The 23,638-nt window shown below is 40.8% G+C and overlaps 1 protein-coding gene and 1 long non-coding RNA gene across 2 annotated transcripts in view; one reads left to right on the top strand and one right to left on the bottom strand.

Moving 5' to 3' along the window:
• The window catches only part of LOC140065079 (uncharacterized), a 44,789-nt gene that overhangs the window by 3,151 nt on the left and 18,000 nt on the right, over nucleotides 1–23,638 (bottom strand). Inside the window, exon 2 of the long non-coding RNA XR_011847859.1 lies at nucleotides 2,684–2,922. This is a non-coding gene — a long non-coding RNA (uncharacterized lncRNA). The remainder of the gene's footprint in view (nucleotides 1–2,683; nucleotides 2,923–23,638) is intronic.
• Nucleotides 6,651–10,477, top strand: SOX9 (SRY-box transcription factor 9). The gene is made up of 3 exons (XM_072112561.1): nucleotides 6,651–7,324; nucleotides 8,229–8,482; nucleotides 9,002–10,477. The coding sequence occupies exons 1-3, from the start codon at nucleotides 6,894–6,896 to the stop codon at nucleotides 9,760–9,762; spliced, it is 1,446 nt and encodes a 481-aa protein (XP_071968662.1). The 5' UTR covers nucleotides 6,651–6,893; the 3' UTR covers nucleotides 9,763–10,477.

The following is a 23,638-nucleotide window of genomic DNA, read 5'->3' as shown; positions in this document are numbered from 1 at the left end:
TGGGGGGAGAACCCGGAGATCATGGAATATTTCACTACACAAGTTTTTTACGTATAAACCGCTATGTGGGGCAGTGGCGGCAAAGCGTCAGGAACTGTGACTATTTCAGAACCTCTATACCAGTTTTCTGGTTTATAGGGCATGGAAGGATTCAGTACATCATTTGTTTTGTATTGTTTAACCAAGAATAATAATAATAATACATTTCTATATTTATATAGCGCACACAGAGTTTGCCAAATCAGTCCCTGCCCCCAATGGGGCTCACAATCTAATCAACCTACCAGTATGATTTGGAGTGTGGGAGGAAATCGGAGGATCCTGAGGAAACCAATGCAAGCATGGAGAGAACATACAAATTCTTTGCAGATATTGACCCTGGGACTTGAACCCAGGACCCCAGCGCTGCAAGGCTGTAGTGCTGACCACTGAGCCACCATGCTTCCCTATAAATAGTTAAATTTATCACAGTATATAATGATAGAAATAGATAGATAGATAGATATGAGATAGATAGATAGATAGATAGATAGATAGATAGATAGGAGATAGATATGAGATAGATAGATATGAGATAGATAGATAGATAGATAGATAGATAGATAGATAGATAGATATGAGATAGATAGATAGATAGATAGATATGAGATAGATAGATAGATAGATAGATAGATAGATAGATAGATAGATAGATAGATAGAAAGATAGAAAGGAGATGGATAGATAGATCAACTTTTGGGGTATTTGCAAAGTTTTTTTGCACCTTTTTCCAGCAAAGACAAATCAGGGGCATAAAAAGTCTCACTGAATGGCACAACAAAATCCCATGGAAGGAAGAAAAGATATATGACCCCTTTAAATATCAGATAAATAAAATAATAGATATTAGATTAAAAAAAAAATAATAAAAATAGATATTAGCAGTTTCCTGGTTTGCACCTAATTTGTCTTTGTATTTTTCCTGCTTCCAGAAGTTTGCTGCTTATTTAACATTGATTTGTGCCTATGTGGGCGCAAATAATTGGGCAATGACACACCAGTCCTGACCAATGGTGTGATTTTCACAACAAAATTGCGCCTTTTTGGCGAAAAAAAACCCCAAAAACTTGCATTTGACAAAGAGCCAAAAGTACAAAGACAAATGAGGGGCAAAAAGTAGTCTCACAAAAGTTGCAAAAAGAGCTCAGAGAAGGGGGAAATAAGATAAATGACCCCCATAGAGTGAGATAGTTACAACTGCTGAGCCATCATGGCTGTCGGATATGTCACTGTTTAACCATTGATTTGCTGCAGCTTTTACATTTCTGATAGACAAGGGGTATTTCTTTTAATAATCTGCAGAATTTGGGTCTTTATCTGCTGGCACATATCTTATGTCTTAGGCTAAGTTCACACTACCATTCAAACCTCCGTTACTTACCTCCACTGAAAAAATTTGATGTCATCCGTAATGTTTCGTTTAGACAGGTATCCGTTTGTTTCAAACAGAGAAAAAGACATTTTTTCCATCCAAAAAACTCATGGATAATGGATCCCTGCCTAAACGGAACATAACGGATGATATAAAATGTACATTAATTTCAATAGGATTTTAAATTGATACGTTTCTTACTATTTTTAAACTGACGTAAGGAATAGAGGTTTGAAAGGTAGTATGAACTTAGCCTTACACAATGCTGCTTTACTTGAAATTACAGCATATATGGAAAAACAAAGATAGATTGAATGTATAGATTTAGAAAGAGAGATGGGAAGGACGGAAGGAAGGACGGAAAGAAGAGAGAAAAACAAATTAAATAGATAAAAAAAATATGTACAAAAAAAGCACCAGCAACTTGTAGAAAAATAGATAGATAACTAGTAGATGACAGACAGATAGATAGATAGATAGATAGATAGATAGATAGATAGATAGATAGATAGATAGATAGATATAGATGGATAGATAGATATGAGATAGAGAGATAGATAGATAGATAGGAGATAGATAGATAGATAGATAGATAGATAGATAGATAGATAGATAGATAGATAGATAGATAGATAGATAGATATGAGATAGATAGGAGATAGATAGATATGAGATAGATAGATAGATATGAGATAGATAGGAGATAGATAGATATGAGATAGATAGATAGATATGAGATAGATAGATAGATAGATAGATAGATAGATATGAGATAGATAGATAGATATGAGATAGATAGATAGATAGATAGATAGATATGAGATAGATAGATAGATAGATAGATAGATAGATAGGAGATAGATAGATATGAGATAGATAGATAGATAGATATGAGATAGATAGATAGATAGATATGAGATAGATAGATAGATAGATAGATATGAGATAGATAGATAGATATGAGATAGATAGATAGATAGATAGATAGGAGATAGATAGATATGAGATAGATAGATAGATAGATAGATAGATAAATACATAAATAGATTAGGCATAAAGAATTAATTATATAATATTCATAATATCTAGTAAAATATAATAACATTCAGTATATGTTAGTAATGATGGTAATAAGATGCTTTGTGTCCTCCCTCTGTGTAAATAATGGTCGGTACCCTGGGGTCACCAGTCCAGGGTGGGTGATGTCACTGGTGGGACTGGTCTGTAATGGTCTTTGATCACAGGACACAAGTTTCTATTTACAAAACACACCTGGAAAAAACCGCATCCACTGCCCAAGCCTCTGCTCACTCTCCTTCGCCTGCGGTGTGATGCGGCATTGTGTGACTGGAGCGCACAGGCGATTGTTGCACTGCCGTCGCTGCGTCTTTGCTGCGTGAAGTTTTCAATGTGAACAGTAGCTTGATCTCCGGCTCTTGCACTGACTGACGCACTGTTCTCAGTCGCCTCGTGGGAATTTAGCGCTAAACTAATATTTGCATTTAAGTCATCTGCAAAAAAAAACAGGGAGAGGGGACAGGTAGTGGGTTCACTTCCAGTGTATGTACAGTATTACTGCTGCCAACAATAAAGGCTATCTTGTCTTGATATACATCTGCATGCTGAAGGTTGTAGTCCCCCCTCCTGACTTTGCACGAATTGACAACTTACCAATCGAAAAAAAAAAAAAAAAATCTCAGACTACACAGATGTAGCAGAGCTCACCTGGTCTTTGGAGCTTTGCTGGGTTTTATGTACAGTTACAAATGTCATGGATATCAAATACTACAGGGAGGAGAGGAGGAAGAGGCAAGCGATCAACTCAGCTCTGCTACATTTGTCACCGATTACATTCGTTTCTCCTCCTTGCAGTTTATTTGATTCAATTCGTATTCTTCTTTCTTCGTTTATTACACATATCTATGATAACCCTCTAAATTATTTGTATGTATTTTATAATCTACACACGCGACTGTGCTGATCCCCGTAGGTGTAAAGTCTACGAGCAGCTGCAGCTTCGGTACAGTGTGCTAGGATCTGCAGCTCTGTGTATTCGTTACGATCCTAAGGTGTATCCAGGACTTTCAAAATAATAACATGCAATATAATGCAGTAAACTAATCCAAATGAATATATTAGAAGTTAATATAATATATATCATAGAATGTGATATAATATAATACACTACAATATGACATAATGTAACATACTATAATGTAATACTGTTTATCATTATAGAATCGGATTTATGTAAATTGATTCACCCTGGGATTTGTCTTGTGAGATTTTAAGTTTCTTTTAGAAAATTCTAAACTTTTTAACAGTATATAGTTATTTTGCTTTGTGTTTGTGATGCTGGTAGAAAGTAATGTACAAATAATACTGGATATATATATTAAATTACTGTTAGTTTATTAGTTCTCGATGAGTATGTAGTATGTATGATGATGTGTAGGTAGGGGGTAGCCCTCCCTGCCTGGCTGGGGGTGCAGTGTGTGTATCTGCTGCACATGGGGTATACAGCACAGACTATCCTCAGGCTCCTCCAGGAGTGGATCGCACAGAGGGAAGCTCCTCTTATTACACAGATCCGGAGAAAAACATCTTTTCTCTAATCTTTCTTTTTCTGCTATATTTTTAAAGTATTTTTCTCCGTCCAAATTTTCCATCTTTAATCTTAATTTCAATCTTAGTCCTATGTTTTCGTTTATGCTCTGGTTGTACAGTGATTACTTTTATCCAGCTATTTGTCTGTCTATCTCTGTATCTGCCTACAGTATCCATCAAGAAATATACAAATCTATTTTACATCTATCTCCTATCATTTTATATCGGCTTGTTTGTCTGTCTACCTATGTTTATTTATAAATATACATATATATATATATCATACCTATCTGTTTTACATCTACATTTTACATCCCATCGCATATCAGCATATTTATTTATCTATATTATATCATATATCTGTCTGTCTATCTTTATATATATACATATATATACCCTATTTTATTTATATGCATCTACATATCTATCTATCTCATATCTATCCATCTATCTATCATATATATATATATATATATATATATATATATATATATATATATATATATATATATCATATCTATCTATCTATCTCATATATATCTCATATCTATGTACCTCGTATCTATCTATATATCCATCTATCTATTTATCTCCTATAAATAGACATTGCACATCTATTTTTCTATCTATTATCTATCGCATACATGACCAGGTGTATCTGCTATATAGTGAGGTTATTACTTGCTCAGCTACAGTACATAAGATATATATATATATATATATATATACACATATATATGTGTGTGTGTGTATATATATTATATATCATCTACCTTATGTCTGCCTATCCATCCATCATATTTCAGTCTAATATAGAGCCCCAGTATAAATTATATCACGTCGCGCATGACTGATCCCACTGTGTAGATCTGGGTGCTGCTCTGATCCCAGTATATAGAGGACCCCTGATAATCTGGTGGTGGTCTGATTATTTGCTAGAGATAGGTGTAATCACCAGCCGTCAGTGGTCACACATGGCTACTTATTCCCTGTATGGTTACCATCCAACGCTTATTATTACTGCTGCTGTATGTAAAGCTTCACCTCCCCCAAGACTACCCAGGGGAGAAACACTGATGAAGATGATGATGAGTAGTTTTCTGAGGCTTTGCTGCCCCCTCTGTGCATATGATGGAATTACAACAGTGTAACTGTAAAGGGCTGCTAAGTAAGGCATTAACCCTGCTCAATAATATAGCAGTACTATACATATATATTCTTATGTATAGATGATAGAATTTGGTTAAAAAGTTAAAATGTATATAAAATTAATATACTGCATATACAATATTCAGGAGGAATCCCCGCATTCAGCAGTGTATGTGTTGCACTATGCCTATGCAAACGAGACAAGATGGAAGATAGATATGAAATAGATAGATACGATAGCTTTGGGATAGATAGATAGATAGATAGATAGATAGATAGATAGATAGATAGATAGATAGATAGATATGAGATAGATAGATAGATAGATAGATATGAGATAGATAGATATGAGATAGATATATAGATAAATAGATAGATATGAGACAGAGAAATAAATAAAAAAGATAGATATGATACAGACATAAAGATGGATAGATATAAGACAGATATAGGACTCTAGCAGCTCATCCTTGCCTGCAAAAGAGGTGTGATCTGTACATAGAGCCACAGCTTGCGCACAGATAACACAGGGCACAGTACAACTTCTGCTACAGCTAGATAGCACAGAGTGCAGGGCAGTCCCCAGCTTAGAAACAACTCAGAAAACGTCCCAGTAGCTGAACATCCCACAGCACAGGACATGAGTACATACTTATGTATTACATCGCAGGTAGATAGCTTTCTGCTGCAGCTAAGTTGCAGGGGGCACAGTACAACTTCTGCACTTTCAGCTGCAGGTCGATAGAACGGGCACAGTACAACCTCTCTGCTTCCTGCTGCAGATATATATATATTATGGAGCACAGTACTTCTCTACTTTTTAGCTGCATATATATAGTATGGAGCACAATACAATCTCTCTGATTTCTGCTGCAGCTATATAGGTAGGTGGACAGTACAACTTTTCAGCCTTCTGCTGCAGATATATAGGTAGGTGCACAGTAAAACTTCTCAGCCTTCTGCTACAGATATATAGGTATGTGCACAGTAAAACTTCTCAGCCTTCTGCTGCAGCTATATAGGTAGGTGCACAGTACAACTTTTCAGCCTTCTGCTGCAGATATATAGGTATGTGCACAGTACAACTTCTCAGCCTTCTGCTGCAGATATATAGGTATGTGCACAGTACAACTTTTCAGACTTCTGCTACAGATATATAGGTAGGTGCACAGTACAACTTGCTTGCATGTACAGCTAGGTTGCATGGGGGGGCACAGTACAACTTTTCTACATTTTGAATCTGATGCAGCAAGATATCATGGAGCTCAGTCCACCTAATCTGCTTTCAGCTGCAGATACATAGACCAGGGCTCAGCACAACTTCTCAGCTTGCCTGCTCTGAGTCTTGTCTGATTTTTTTTTTCCTTGTGTTCTAGAAGAGGAGAAGTCTCAGCCCCCAGCGCTCGCAGCCTCCAGCCTCCTCCCATTGCAGTCCTGGGATTGGCTGCAGGGAAGTGAAGTGCCTCTATTTATTGCAGACTCCCTCTCTCCTACAGAGCAGAATTGCAAGTTGACTTGGCATCTGGGCTCCTGAGCTGAGCTGGGAATCTTTTGTGGCACCAGGAGCCGGGAAATCTCTCCTCTCCCATATGGTTCATGATTTACTTTGCAAGAGACTTTGCAGATCCAGAGTCCAGCATTAGAGAGGAGTGAGCTGCAGCCTCCTCTGCCTCTAGGTGACCCTCTTTTTTTTATTCTTGCTATCACCTTCTGCCCAGTTTTGCGCATGAATCTCTTGGATCCCTTCATGAAGATGACAGAAGAGCAAGACAAGTGCATGTCAGGGGCCCCCAGCCCTTCCATGTCTGAGGACTCTGCTGGCTCCCCCTGCCCCTCTGGCTCAGGCTCAGACACTGAGAACACGAGACCCCAAGAGAACACATTCCCTAAAGGGGATCCTGACATGAAGAAGGAGACAGAGGATGAAAAGTTCCCAGTCTGTATCAGAGAAGCTGTCAGCCAGGTGCTGAAGGGATATGACTGGACCCTGGTGCCCATGCCAGTCAGGGTGAATGGATCCAGTAAAAATAAACCCCATGTCAAGAGGCCCATGAATGCCTTCATGGTGTGGGCACAGGCTGCAAGGAGGAAGCTTGCTGATCAATACCCACATCTGCACAATGCAGAACTCAGCAAGACCCTGGGCAAACTCTGGAGGTAAGTGCCTGGTGCCAGTATACTTTACTCACTCATGCTCCCTTGTTGGTATTAATTCATTTATGGGTTTATTTGCTGTGCTTAATATGATGCAGCTTTTGTATTAAGATATATTGTATGTGGCTTTTGTATGGATACATTTGATGTATTAGGACTGTGACTACATTGTTGCACATTGCCCGGTCTTTTTGTGCCATGCAATGGATATAATATATATGAGTGGTTTTTCTCCTCTGGTTGCAGAGGATTTTGCGCTTTCCTCCTGCATTGCCCACAATCAAGGATCATCCTCATCCATTACTGTACATTGTAATTACTGTGTATCACTTACTAGTTGCATAAACCCCCTGCTGGGGCAGTTGATCACTTCTTGCCCCTAGAGGGCTCAGGTGGATAGGTTATGTAGCCTGAGGTTTTTACATGCTGGCACTGAAGGAATGACTCCAACCACTTCAAAGGATTGATTCCACCTTTATCTGATGGCTGGAAGGGCTTCCTGTGCTGCAGAAATTCATGAGAGAGAGGTTCATACCCTTGGATGGTTATTGATTGGTTTCTTGCTTCTGAATTGCTGGATTATGTAGCAATGTGATCGGGGATTCGATTATCTGCTCAGATCTATCGCATTAGGTCTAATCTTGTACTACTCAATGAAATTACTCCTGCATTTATGTGAACAGACATTGCCTTTAATTGTGATTCCATCTGAAATTGTTACATGTAGTATAATCCGCTTTGTTTTAGTATAACTGTAATAGAGAGTGACACAAATATGATACAATATTGTGTGATATAATAAATTAGAACTTAAATTGTATTCAGTTTCCTGATGTAGTCTAGTTATAGTCTGGGTCTGGTCTGGATTCTCTCAAGTCTTATAGATCCTTCTCTTGGCACATTGCAGGCTGCTGAATGAGAACGAGAAGAGACCTTTTGTGGAAGAAGCCGAGAGACTTAGAATCCAGCACAAAAAAGATCATCCAGACTACAAGTACCAGCCACGCCGCAGAAAGTCAGTGAAGAACGGGCAGGCTGATCCAGAGGACGGTTCTGAGCAGACCCATATCTCACCCAATGCCATCTTCAAGGCTCTTCAGGCGGATTCCCCACATTCTGCCTCCAGTATGAGTGAGGTGCACTCACCGGGGGAACACTCAGGTAAGGAGACTGGAAATTTTTTATTAGATTTGTCTTATATAGAATTGTTTCATGTTAGGGAATGAGTGTATCCGCTGGTTATGTTGTGTGCTCACCTGATTATAATGCATACAATAGGGATTGCCAGTGTTACAATGTGGCACTTCGCTGTTCCAAGTCCATCAGGCGGCACTGGTGGCTGCTACTCTTGAACCCAAGATCCAAACTGCTAGATGTATCATGGTAGATATCACCACACCTTCTGCCCCGGCATCTGTTCAGTTAAAATTTACTGTACAAATCTGAAAGTTAATGATTAGCGGCGTTATCACTGCAGTTATATAGCACCTGCTTGGAGGAGACTCATGTGGGCTTTGAGGAGCTGAGATATAAGATACGCAGCAGCATACTCCTACTTTGTTTGACCCTTCAGCTTATCTCAGGATGCACGTGTACATAGATGCTAGGAATGACAGGAACGAGGGCTGAGCGATGGAAGAATTCTGCAATTTATAACATTTTGGTTATTTTGTTCTGCAGGCCAGTCACAGGGGCCACCGACTCCACCGACAACCCCTAAAACAGATGTCCAGCCCGGAAAACCTGACCTGAAACGTGAAGGTCGCACCCTACAAGAGAGCGGTCGTCAGCCCCCTCATATTGATTTCCGTGATGTGGACATTGGAGAGCTGAGTAGCGAGGTGATCTCCAATATTGAGGCCTTTGATGTCAATGAATTCGATCAATATCTTCCACCCAACGGCCACCCCGGAGTCGCCTCCACACAGGTGAATTATACCGGCAGTTACGGCATCGCCAATGCAAACAGTGCCACCACCGGGTCCGGGCACACATGGATGTCTAAGCAACAGCCACAGCCGCCTCAGCCGTCCCAGCAGCCACACACATTGTCCACCCTGAACAGCGAGCAGAGCCAGTCCCAGCAGAGGACACACATCAAGACCGAGCAGCTTAGTCCAAGTCATTACAGCGACCAGCAGCAGCAACACTCCCCGCAGCAGCTCAACTACAGCTCCTTCAACCTCAACCATTACGGCTCATCCTACCCGACCATTACACGTGCACAGTATGACTATACCGAGCACCAAGGCTCCAACACCTACTACAGCCATGCCACCAGCCAGAGCTCCAACCTCTACTCTACCTTCACCTACATGAACCCCAGCCAGCGCCCCATGTACACTCCAATCGCAGACACAACGGGGGTCCCATCCATCCCCCAGACACATAGCCCGCAGCATTGGGAGCAGCCAGTCTACACACAGCTCACCCGGCCATAGAGAAACCCCTATAGGCCATTGACTCTCTATAGACAATTGACTCTCTATAGCACAAGTCATGTAGTGCCCTCTTCATACATGTGCGAGGCGCGACGCCCTCTGCTGGCAGCCAGCGAGAACGCACGCAACACCTCCAAACGGGACTCTCTCTTGCCACCTCTGTCTACTCAGATGAAACAAGAGAAGATACTTTAAGAAGAAGAAAAAAAAAAAAACCAAGACCCAGCAACTTGATTCTTAAAGAGACTTTGTAACTGTACATCCTCTGTGAGGACTAGTCTCTATCTGATCTATTTTTTTAGTATGTACTGTGTATGTTCTATTGCCTTTATATGGGGGTTTATACATTTTATATTTTAGAAGAAGAAAAAAAAAATTTACATTGTAAGAAGAAAATAAAGTGTTTGTTTTTTTTTTCCGGTAACTGCTCAAAGTAGTTTTTACATCCGTTTGAATTTTTCATTCAAATGGAAATATTTTTGTAAAAAAAAAAAAACATTTCCAAAAAAAAATAAACTATCTTGCATTTTGGGTTTTTTAAATATTGAGCAGTGAGAATTTTTTTTTTCATCCAGACAGTTGGATTGTAAAGGGGGAATTTATTCGAGTAGGAAATGTATTTCCACGTATATACCCAAGTGCCAATGAAAAAAAAAAAAAAAATTGTGCCCGAAAATTTTAATTCACACGTTGCCTAATAATAAAAACCCTTCCATCCAGCTATATACAAGTGCCCTTGACAATTTCTTACTATCTCCAGCAGCTAAAGCGATAGAATTGAAGATTTAATTTTTTTTTTTCTTGTGACGCTCTTAAATTATTTATTTTATAAATAAAAATAATATTTGATAACAAAACTGTAAAAAAAAAAAAAACTCCCGAACTTTAACAAAAAAGGCTTTTGTACAAAACAGATATATATTAGCATGCTGCTGATTTTTAATAATTTTTTTTTTCTTTTTGCCTTTTTTTTTTTTTTTTAGAGCGCTTTTTTGTTAAATTATGGGTGTTTAATGTGTTTTTTTTTTTTTTTTTTTTTTTTCTCTCGCCTTCTTCTTGTATTTCCTTAAATTCCACATTTGAGTCTAATTGTGAATCTATGAGAAAGAGATGCTCGAATTTACTTTTTTTTTCAAATAAAAACAGAACTATTACAGGGAGTTATATTATATTTCCATGAAAAATTTTCTACTTTTCTGAATTTTTTTGGAATGTCAAGTTGAAAAAAATAAAACATTGTACATTGTAAATTGCTTGATTTCTCATCTTCTAGAGATTTGATACAATTTTGACAAAAAAAAAAAAGTCACATGTGACATAAAAATGCAGTTTGACTTTGGCAAATAGTTTAACGTTTGCTTAAAAAAATTTGAGATGCCTATTTTTTTTTTTTTTTTTATTAAAGGTACAGTTGTCCACATAGAGCACTCCACAATGGACGCCCTCGTTACAAAGCGTAGGCCGTAACATTCCCTTTAAGTTAAATACTGCATACAAAGCCGACTTTCCCAAGTCCGTGGATCATTTTGTTTATTTTATGTACAATTTTTTTTTTGTTTTTTTTTTGTTGTTTTTCTGTCTTTGTGAACTTATCCTGTTGTGTAATATTGTTGTTTTTTTGCAATAAATATAAAACAAGGTACTAAAAATGGAATCTTGTAATTTTGTTACATATAGTTTAATGGGGGGGGGGGGGTCACTGCCCTTAAAGGGATTGTCCAGAAGTTAAAAACATGGCTGTTTTCTTCCACAAATGGCTCCACACCGGACCACAGGTAGTGCCTGGTATAAAAACTGAGCGCCATTTATTTCTATAAGGCGGAGGTGCAATACCGGCACCAACCACGGCTAATTTTTGGAAGAAAGCAGACATTTTTTGTTAACCCCTGGAGAAAATACACTTATATACTGAGTAAATAGACATCGCTAAATGAATATAGAGGCAGTCCCCTTCTTAAGAACACCCGACTTACAGGCGACCCCTAGTTACAAACAGACCTCTGGATGTTGGTAACTTACTGTACTCTAGTCTAAGACTACAATGAATTAAGCAATGAAGCTTTATTGTTAATCCCGGTTCTTATGACAATCCAACATTTTTAAAATCCAGTTGTCACAGAGACCAAAAAAATTTGACTGGGGTTACACTTATAAAGTATACGGTTCTGACTTGCATACAAATTCAACTTAAGAACAAACCTACAAACCCTATCTTGTACGTAACCCGAGGGACTGACTGTATTTAGCTCAATGATTTGGTATTGTGAGATTAGAAAAATATGGAGGTTTTCTTCCAAAAAATAGCGCCACTTTTGCATAGAGGCTGTGTCTGGTATTGCAGCTGGGTCCCATTCACTTTAATACAAGCGTTCTACATCACGTGTCACAGATTTCTAGACTATGTATCTACACATACAGTACATACACTAATACAAGTACCATAGGATAACAGCTCCTATCGTGCTGGGACATGTAGTACCACAATCACTAAAGCATCACTTATGTGTACTGTACCGAATAGTCTATTCCTTCTTTACCAGGATGACAATTAAAAAAAAAAAAAAAAAGCCAGAAATTACAGATCTCAGACGTGTAATGTATATATCTATACGTCTCCTTCACCCGGATTCTATTGTAACATACAGATCATACATAGATCCAGTGGCGCCACCTAGAGACAAAAGAATCCTAACCACCCGCTTCAGGGTGTAAATGGTGGATATATTTATATACTGTATAGTGTTTATATGGTATCTAATATGGTGTATGTATGAGGTAATGTATACGCATGTGTGTGGTATATATATATATAGTATATGTAAGATGTAAGTACCTTATGGAGTGTATATGTGTATCATCTGAATGTGTGGAATGTAACATGTATGGTGCATCTGTGTGTGTGTAAATATATATACATATATACTGTCTGTGTGTGGAGTATATATATGGTGAGTATCTCTCTATATACAGACATAATACACACACACACAAGTTACTATGAAAACCACAGGAGCACCTCATGAGTTGTGTACCCAAAGATTCTGTGGTGTCACATGACATGTCACATGACTCCTCCCGGCCAATCAGTAGCTCTGCCGGAGGTAGTGAGGAGCAGGACATGGAGTATGGCCGAACTGTGACTGCATCGTCATGTATGTCCTGTGTCACATCTATTTATCCCCACATCACATCTACCTCATAACTACTTTTCTCACATCTACCTGCCTCATATCTACCTCATAACTACTTTTCTCACATCTACCTGCCTCATATCTACCTCATAACTACTTTTCTCACATCTACCTGCCTCATATCTACCTCATAACTACTTACCTCACATATCCCTACTTTATATCTACCTCATAATTTCTTACCTCATGTTTCCCTAAATCATATCTATGTCATATCTTCGCCATAGCCACCTACCTGTATCCACATGCTTGGCCACTGAGAGGCCACCTTGTGAGGACATATGAGATACTTCTTTGGCGATGAAAGGGTTAAAATAGCACTGAAATGAGTAACTCTTGACTCGTGTGGAACTACCGATTCTTTGAGTCCTGTCTTATCCATGGCCTCCTCCCTTCTAAATAAACATGAAATTATGCTAATGAGCCGGAAAGGTTCTAAGGACGTTACCGGAGCCTCTCCGTGTTTTAGCTTCACACGCTGTTACGCTGTGCAGTCCACTGTTTGAGATTACAGCAGACAGAGGGAGGGGGGGTAGTGCTGGGAGAGCAGGGGTAGGGGGCGACATTATAACAGCCTGTAGAGTTGCAGCACGGAGGGGCTCTGGTAACACTCCACCAGGTCCCTTCTGGTTTATTAGCATAATTATAAAAGCTGATTTTAGAAGGAAGGAGGCCACGGATGATGGTCTATTATGATGGGTTTTGGTGGTATATTTCCTTTAAATGTATTATTAAGGGCGATTCCCATCAAACAGCGGGGGGCATATATTAAGACCGCGCTCTGCCGGAGCCGTTAGCCTCATTTATGAAGAGACTCCTGTACCATGTGCCACTTTTCATTTTTCTATGCCAGTTTGTGTTTGGCACACATTTTAGTCATCGTGTTCACCCAAAATCTGGCCAACATGATGATAATATTTGGCAGGGCGCGAAAAATCCTCTATCTGTGCACAAATTTCTGCGTAACTAGATGTTAAAAGTCTATGATTTGGAAAAATTTTTCAACAAAAAAAAACAACTATTAAATATTTAGTAAACCTTCCTCCAGGAACAAGACGTCCTACAGCGCCTACTGCTCAGATCTTATGCAAAGGTATGCATAGTAAAGACAATGGGGGTCATTTACTAAGGGCCCGATTCGCGTTTTCCCAACGCGTTACCCGAATATTTCCGATTTGCGACGATTTTCCCTGTATTGCCGCGGGATTTTGGCGCACGCGATCGGATTTTGGCGCATCGGCGCCGGCATGCACGCTACGGAAATCGGGGGGCGTGGCCGAACGAAAACCCGACGGATTCGGAAAAACTGCCGCATTTTAAAAAAAAAGTGTCGCGGGACTCGCGCTTACCTTCACCCGGCCCAGCTTGGTGAACTTCAGTCGTTCTGATGCTCTTCAGTGCAGCAGCGACACCTGGTGGACGTCGGAGGAACTACCTTAGTGAATCGCCGGAAGACCCGAATCCACCGCAGAGAACGCGCCGCTGGATCGCGAATGGACCGGGTAAGTAAATCTGCCCCAATGTTATAGACTGGTGGCCCAGGAACAACTTTTTCTTTGCCCAGTCTTAAAGTCAGGAGGCATCAGCCTAAAAGGGAACCTGTCAGCAGACAGTTCAGTTGTCTAGCAGCTGAACACCTTCCAGATAATGGGGCTCATTTACTAAGGGTCCGAATCACGCACTTTCGTTAGGTTTCCCGAGGATTTCCAATTTGCGCCAAATTGCCCCGGGATTTTGGCGCATCACCGCCGGATTTCTTGCGACAGAAATCGGGGGTGTGGCCGTCGGACAATCCGATGGATTCGGAAAAAAACACGGAATTTAAAAAAGAATTTGTGACGCAAGATCAGCACTCACATACACCGGGAAGAAGAAGGTGAACTCCAGCGGACCTCGGCGCAGGGCACACGGACCTTAGTGAATCCCGGCAGTCCCGAATCCTCGTCGGAGAATGCGCCGCGGGATCGCGACTGGACCGGGTAAGTAAATGAGCCCCAATGTTTCTTTCATGACCCAGTGTGGTGGCATCATCCAGAAAATCAACTTTGAAGTGAGGCGTAAATTGGCTGTATAAAGTCAAGGAGGCGGAGATTTCAACACTGAAGTCCAGATCTCTCTTTCTCAGAACATCACCTTCATTGTAATTGACGGTCCTGCATCCACAAAAAGTCCTGTTTATGATGACAATTACAGGGGAAGAGTTTTGAAACGTATTACAACAGCTGAGGAGAGGAGATTTACCTAATTTCATTACTGGTAACATTTCAATTTACAAAACGGATTTTAAACGCGACGTTAACACAAGTGTTAACAATGTGTTTACATTCAAGTTTTGTTAACATATGTATTAACATCGCATTTTACCCGTAAATCACCTCTCCTCAACACACCGTGGGACCGATCGGATTGTAGCGATGCTGCACTGCGACAGAAATCCTGGGGGGAGCGTGCTGTCGGACGATCCTACTGATTCGGACTTAGCTCGGGATTTAACATTCAATTTGTGTCACAGGACAATGCACTTACATGCACCGGGAAGAAGATGATGAACTCCGGCGGACCTGAGCGGGGAAGCGACACATGCAGGATATCGGGCACATGATCTTAGTGAATCTCGGCACACGGCATTCCGGTTGGACAATGCACTTTCAGGGATCACGCAGGACGGGTAAGTAAATGTGCCCCTGTGACTGTGATAATCTTTTTATATTTGTTATCCATGGCCTCCTTCCCTTTAAGAGCCAGAAGGTTCTGGGGGGTGTTACCAGAGCTCCTATATGCTTCAGCTTCACAGGCTGTTACACTGTCACACGGGCTATCAAATACGGATGTGTGATTAAAGCCTCCGCCCCTGCGACTCTGATAACGTTATATGGCGACATTAACGGAGTATTCCCGTTTCTACAAATTAATGCTATTGTTTGTTTGGATTCAAAATTGAACAATTTTGCAATATACTTTCTGTATAAATTGCTCATGGTTTTCTACATCTCTGCTTGCTGTCATTCTATAGAAAGCCTCCCTTGTTTACTTCCAGTGGACAAAAATCGGTCCATGGCCACACAGGTGCATGGCTCGTTAGCATCACAGAGAGTAATCAGAGCAGTGTCATATAACGAGCCGTGCACCTGTGTAAACAATGAAGCTTTATATAGAAGGACAGCAAGCAGAGATCTAGAAAACCACGGGAAATTGATACAGAAAGTATATTGGAAAACTTTTCATTAATGCCTTAGGGTGATTTCATCCATTTTTGTGCCGTTTTTAATTGCGCAAATTCGGAAAGCCGGACAAAAACGCATGTGTGTCACCACCCTCAGTGGTTAGCATTACAGCCTTGTAGAGCTGGGGTCCTGGGTTTCAAGTCCTAGGGTCAACATCTGCAAAGAGTTTGTACGTTCTCTCCGTGTTTGCGCGGGTTTCCTCCGAGTCCTCCGGTTTCCTCCCACACTCCAAAACATACTGGTAGGTTGATTAGATTGTGAGCCCCATTAGGGACAGGGACTGATTTGGAAAACTCCTTGCAGCGCTGCGTAATCTGTGAGCGCTATATAAATAAAGGAATTATTATTATTATTAATCAACCAATAAAATTACTTGTTAAATTGGGGATACCCCTCTAAGTATCAGGCAGTTGCCTGTTCTATTTCACATCAAGCTTCGTCTCTATTGTTACCCTGCATTATATTGAATTGTATCCAAGTATGTAGAGATCTCAGGTTTGCTGCCTTTGCCCGCTGTGGTCCCCAAGGAATGCGGGAGGTGTTTCTCGAAACCCAATGAAGCAAACAGAAGAGTTTCCCCACCCAGAGACAGAGTGTCACCTGGTTCACCTGCTCCAGCTGAGGCCCATGCACTCTACCTGACTGCACTTGTAAGTGGAAAGGCATGTAGTAGGGTCACAGTTCACGGCGGAGTATATTTTGGAAGAAAGTGCCAGAACAAGTCGGGGGAAAGCAAAAAAAAAAAAAGGGAGTGGATGGAGAGAAAAAATCAGGGAATTTACTGAATGTATAAACTAGTGACTGATCATACACACAGGGGAAATTTTTGGAAGGAAAATGTATCAGAAATGTTGCAGGATTATGGTTCAGGGCTGTGGAGTCCTAGCATCATGTATGATTGGGATAGCGGGAATCCAGGTCCTGGGATAGTGTTCAGTCATGGAAAAACGCCTATTATGTGATCTGTCTGAATACACCCACATACAGGGGGGGCAGATTTATCACCCCACCTCAGACACTGTGATGAAAACTGTCTGGTCTGGTCTAAGCTTAGACCCTATTAGTAAATCCGCTACAATGTATCAGTCCACTATGTAGCATCATTCCATCTCCCAAGTTCCTCATTTTTATATCTCACACTATTTGCAAACTCTCATTAGGTCTGTATTATATGCAAATAAGAACTCATTTGCATTCTGCCTGAGGCCGGTGATGTCAGACACCAGTCACCGACCTCTATTCTGCTTTCACGATCTAGATCAATTATGTTAGATCTGTGTAACACTTCATCCAGTATTATACAAAGCCCCAAGTCACATGGACCTATTTTAAAGGGAACCTGTCAGCAGTTTTTACCCCACTAAACTCCCAGCCTCCCAGGTAGGGGATGAAATGTAGAATTGCATTCTAGAATTCCCTCTTTTATGTGAAATCTCACCCGTTTACTTATAAAACATCTACCCCAAAGTAAGGCAAATATGACTCTTCTCACATCATTTCCACATGAGATGAGTCAGGTTTAGTGGTCGCAGGGCTAGTGTCAATTCAGAAGCCCCTGCCTTCTGTTATGTAGCACTTATAAACATGTTTCTGGTGTTATACTAAAGGAAAGAATCTCATCTTTTAGATCACATCAAGGATATGTTTCCGTGAGCTACAGAACTGGCGAAACAGGAAGCTTAAAAATAGGTGGGAACTTTACTTCCCAACTATATTTATAGCTGCCTGTATATCAGGTTCTGTAGCTCACAAGGTCATAAGCCTGATGTGATTTGAAAGATGAGATTCTTATCTTAAATATGACCCAAAACCTTGTTTCTAGGTGCTATAAAATAGAAGATAAGGGCTGCAACCGCTAAACCTTACTGATTACATGTAAAAACATAGGTAAACGAGTGAGATTTCACATAAAAGAGGGAATAGTAGAAAGGACAGGAGTTTAATGGGGTAAAACCTGGTGACAGGTTCTCTTACAGACATATCAGAATTTTGGTTTGGATGCTATAAGTAATAAGTCTTGTTTAGTTGTCTCTCCTCATCCCCCCTCTACCCCCCTGAGCATGTTTTCTTATCCTGCCATTAGCATCGCTCTGCATAAATGCCAATCCATACTCATTATCATGCAAATTGCTCAAATGACAGCATTGCATCCTGGACAACCCAGGGATGGCGTGCAGAGATTTCTCACGCTGGATCAGCCAATGCTAAACCGCGGCTGCTAGAGTGTGCACAGCTTTGCCTGACCTCATTGTAGAGCGGTACGAGGCTGGGAGCGCTCTCCAGCATCGCGCCTTTATAGCCGCCTTACATCACCCAACAAGAAGCGAACGTTAGGTAACCACTTGGGTTCTCAGAGGAATCAAAAGCAACAACCCCCCCTCCCCACCGCCCCCTGTTAGGGATGCACCAAATCCCTATTTTTGTATTCATCTGAATGCTGCATCCAACTATCCTCCCAAATACCAAACCCAATCCAAAGTCTGATTTGCATATGCAAATTAGTACGGAGAGATGTTATTGTTCAGATCTCTCTCCCTCATAACAAATATACTAAGATCTCAGGAACATCTAGTCACATAAGTTTGTAATTATGGAAAAATCCTTTAAAGGGAACCTGTCACCAGGTTTTACCCCACAAAACTACCAGCCCCCTCAGATAGGGTATGAAATGTCCTACAATTCTATATATTATGTGAAATTTTCACCTTTGACCTATAAATGAACTACTCCAAAATCAGGCAAATATGACTTTTCTCACCTCATTTGCTCATGAGATGAGTCATGTTTAGTAGTTGTAGGAGGAGTTATTAGTTAGTTAAAGGAAGTAGCCCTCTCAAATGAAGCCCTCTCTGCTGCTTGGTTCTTCCCAGAACCTCCCTTGGGTTGGGCCTGACCTCTCATTCATTTATAACATAACATACTTTGTATACATATATATGAAACATTCTAAGTTCTAGAACTTCCTCTGAACTGCAAACAGCTGAGACACTCATATAAAAGTATAAACAATAACCTGCATTATACACACTTCTGCACGTACCTAAAAAAATGTACTTACAGTAGATGCGGGAGGAGGATAATAACAACCAACAAGAAAACAGATACCACAGGGAATATAAACCCCTTTTATTTTTCACTAGTTTGTATAAATCCTTTCAATACTATAATTGAGATTAGAACTAAACAGCAAAGGATTAAAGAAGACCTATCGGGTGGTTATGGGACCCTAAACCATCTACAGGTCCTTATGGGAGACCCATTGGACTCAGATCAGAAGACCCCGCAATGGTGTCTTCTCTAGAGATGGGGCGAGTGAAGCCGGGATAGCTTTACTGTACCTACCGCACTTGCACAGTGAAGCCAGGGTCTACTACAAAGGCAGCGAGGGACGAGGAGAGAATAAAGTTGTTGTTTTTTAATACGATCACTTAAAAATACCAAATGGTTATTTGGGACTGGTCCGTAAGGACCTGTGGGTGGTTTAGTGTCCCTGAACGCCATGACAGGTTCCCTTTAACGGGAACCTGTTATGTTCTTAACGTTAAAGGACATCTACCACCAGGATGAAGGATTGTAAACCAAGCACACTGTCATACTGGCCTGGGCCCCCTCTGGCAGGATCTGCTCTTCTTTTAGCTTCTTATGTCCTTGTTTTTAAGAAAAAAAAAAGGCTTTAAAAGGTATGCAAATGAGCTTAAGGGGCTCCAGGATCCATTAACCGCTATGGAGCCTGAAGCCCCTCAGGCTGATTTACATAATTTTTTAAAACCAAGGCTGAAGAAGCTTAAAGAAAAGCAGATGCTGCCAAAGGGGGCATACACCAGTATGTCAGTGTGCTTGGTTTACAGTCCTTCATCCTGGTGGTAGATGTCCTTTAAGAAATACAAGTTGCCTCCATGGTAAATGCAGGCTGTATAGGGGAACCAGGATGCCAGAACACTCCGTAAATAACTTATAACTAATACAGAAACATACAGACATTGCATAAGCGCCTGTGGCGTAATAGCTGGGACATCCCTTTAAATATTTTCTACATTGTAAAAAAAAACAGAGCTGTTGTGAGCTGTGTGCCGAGACATCTAAAGGACCGGGGTATTGGCAGAGCCTGAACCCAATCTCCACCGTTCATCTCTTGTTCTGGGGAAGGCAAACAAGAAAAAGTGTTCACATGAGGCAGATAAAGCGAGCAGCCTCCAGCCCCTGGTGCACTTGGCCGGCTCAGGGTTGGTTCCTGCATGTATATATCCTACTGGTGAGGTCACTTTTTACATAATTGGCAAGGAAAGAGAAACGGAAGGGCTTATCTCCATATACTTTCTTTTTTTTTTTGCGTTTGATGTTTGTTTTGCAAGTGGTTGGTTCTAGATTAATCAAAAAGTAGCACAAGTGTGTGTCACCGGGCTGAGAGCTCTCCGAGAGGAGGAAGCTGTTTTGGCACATTAGTTCCTTTCATCATACACATTAATATCATTGTCAAAACCGACCTCCCAGTATTTTCCAGGAGGAGATCTGTAATCCTTGCAGGACGGGGATAGGTTGTCTTACAAATTATATAACATATGATGAATATGAAGAGGGCTACAGGGGAAATGCAGAATACAGATTACACAAACAGAACTCTGCGGACTCCATAAAACTTCTGGGGGAAGGAATTGAGTCACCAAAATGAAAAAAAAATCTGCTCTGATTGGGTAAGAAGTCTATTGCTCCTTTCAATGTCATATATTTAACGGGATCATGTCCCCACTAATCTACCAAGCTCCCTTTAGATAAGGCAGGACATGTTGTTTTTTTTATATTCCCTCTTTTATTTTCAATCTCCTCCATTTATCTTTAACAAAATATCCCTCATAGTCATATGAAAATGAGCAGAGATGAGTCAGATTTTGCCTGAGATGAGTCAGGCTCAGAGGCTGGAGCGGGATACCACTTTATATGCCTTGATATCTTGGGGTCTGTAGCAGCTAGAACTATCATAAGAATCTCATCTTTCATTGTGGCTCTTTAAGCTACAGAACTGGAGATGCAGACAACTAAAGAAACAGGAGGGAATTGGAGCTTTGTCGGCAGCTCATGTTTCCAACTATGCCTTTATCTGCCCGTGTCTCTGGTTCTGTAGATCACAGAACCACAAGCCTAATGTTGGTTGAAAAATGAAATTTGGATACCAAATCCATGTTTTTAATTGCTAGAGAATATAAGATATAGGCGTCTAAACAGAAGCTACCCCTGTAGCATCTAAACTTGACTCATCGCATGCAAAATATGACTCTTCTCTGCTTGTGTTCACATGACATTGGAGGATTGGGTGAGATTTCACATAAAAGAAGGAATTCTAGAAAGGACATTTTATTTAGTTTAGTTTATTTAGTTTAATTGGGTAAAAGTAGATGACAGGTTCACAAGGTTTTACCCCACTAAACTAGCAGCCCCCTCAGATAGTGGGTAAAATGTCTTTTCTAGAACTCCCTCTTTTATATGAAACATTTACCTATAAATAAAAAATCGCCTCCAAAGTCAGGCAAATTTCACCTAATCACTCCTCACCTCATTTTTACATGAAATGAGTCGCGTTTACAGGCTGCAGGAGCTTTGTCACTTCAGACGCCTAGTACCTAGAAACATGCTATGGTGTCATATTAAAGATAAGAATCTCATCTGTCAGATCACACCAGGCTTGTGGTTCTATCACCTACAGAACCAGAGATACAGGCAGGTTGGAAATGCAAGATCCAGTTCCCGCCTATTTTTAACTTCCTTTATGTCCAGAACCATAAACCCGGTCTGATTTGAAAGATGAGATTCTTATCTTTAATATGGCAGTAGCATGTTTATAGGTACTAAAGAACCAAATATAGAGGCTTCTGAAGTAACACTCCCCTGTAAACCACTAAACTTGACTCATCTCATGTGAAAATGGGATGAGAAGAGTCACATTTGCCTGACTTTTGAGAAGATTATTTATAGGGAAACGAGTGAGATTTCACATAAACGAGTGCATTCGAAGAAGGGCATTTCATACCGTTCCTTAGGGTGAAGACACACATAGCGTTTTTGGGCCGTTTTTACTAAGTGCGTTTTCAGATAGTTAAAAACGCATACGTTAAAAAACGCACCCGTTTTTAAAAACGCATGCGTTTTTTGAAAACGCATGCGTTTTTGTCCGTTTTTCATTGCGCAATTTCGGAAAAACGGACAAAAACGCATGCGTTTTTAAAAAAACTGATGCGTTTTTTAACGCATGCGTTTTTAACGATCTGAAAACGCACTTAGTAAAAACGGCCCAAAAACGCCATGTGTGTCTTCACCCTTATGGGCTAGTAATTTGGTAAGGGGAAAACCTGGTGACAGGTCAGGGTATATCCAAAGCCAAGAACCCCTTAGATATCAAACATTTCTTCCCCAGAATAGAAATGTGCCCTCCTCTGCTGCCAGTCAGGGTCCTCTGTGACTCTATCACAAATACAAGAGATAAGTTATGTTTCTAATACCCCTGTATGTAAATCGGCCCCCAGGCATCCTCCACCTTTGCTCCCACCTTTCAGAGTCAGCTTAAAATCTGGTTCTGCACGCCCTTCTCACAGCCCTAAATTGGCAGCGTAATTAGGGGAGGCGCAGCAGAGCTGTCAGGAGGTCCCCCCAGGTGGATTGTTGTATGTAGCTGTCAGCAGAGGTTTTAGGCCGGGGTCCTCTCCTATATGTAATCTATACTATACAAGCACTACATGCGCTATCCTAGATGTGTGTGTGGCTGAGCCTAATCCGGCCAGAAAACATTACACTGATGGGGAGGGTGTGCGGAGCACTCACTTACCTGTGACTGACATGGGCTTTAGAGCTGATAGCTGCCACTCTATCACAGATCATTACTGTAACATTTCTACCTAATCCCCCAGCATGCAAAAATGCAACGTACAGCACTTTGTATCGATACAGTGTAGCCGGGCCTGTTTAACACCGCATTCCAAGCATTGATACTCTGGCAAGCGTGGAGAAAGCTCCATTCCAGGTGCACAGATCACTGCAGGGCATGACAGCCATGGGTTACAGCAGTGCCGCTCTCACTGTGTTATAACTAGCCACTATCACCAGTGACATAGCCCCCTAGCGAAAACAAACACAGGTGCCACCCTCTTAAGGATAATGGGCACATCTGGTGACACTTCAGCTACAATCCAAATTTACTATGATGTCCTGAATTCGGCACTTCCTTAGATTGAATGTTCTTATAGAAGAATTATATTGTAAGGGGTATAACGATCCACAGCAGTCGGTGACGTTTCGCTCCACGCAGGGACCTTCTTCAGACACTGTTGGATCGTATGAAAAATAACACAAACAGTCAAAATCGTATAGACACTATAGGGGGTTTTCCCACGAACTAAAGTTAGGCCCTGTCCACAGGATAGGGCCTAACTTGTTCATCAGTGTGGGTCTCAGTGCTGAGAACCCCACAAAACG

The sequence above is a fragment of the Engystomops pustulosus genome, chromosome 6, assembly GCF_040894005.1.
Source record: "Engystomops pustulosus chromosome 6, aEngPut4.maternal, whole genome shotgun sequence".
NCBI classification, from domain to species: domain Eukaryota; kingdom Metazoa; phylum Chordata; class Amphibia; order Anura; family Leptodactylidae; genus Engystomops; species Engystomops pustulosus.
The sequence above is the reverse complement of the archived record's forward strand: the minus strand, read 5'-3'. Positions and strand labels throughout refer to the sequence as shown.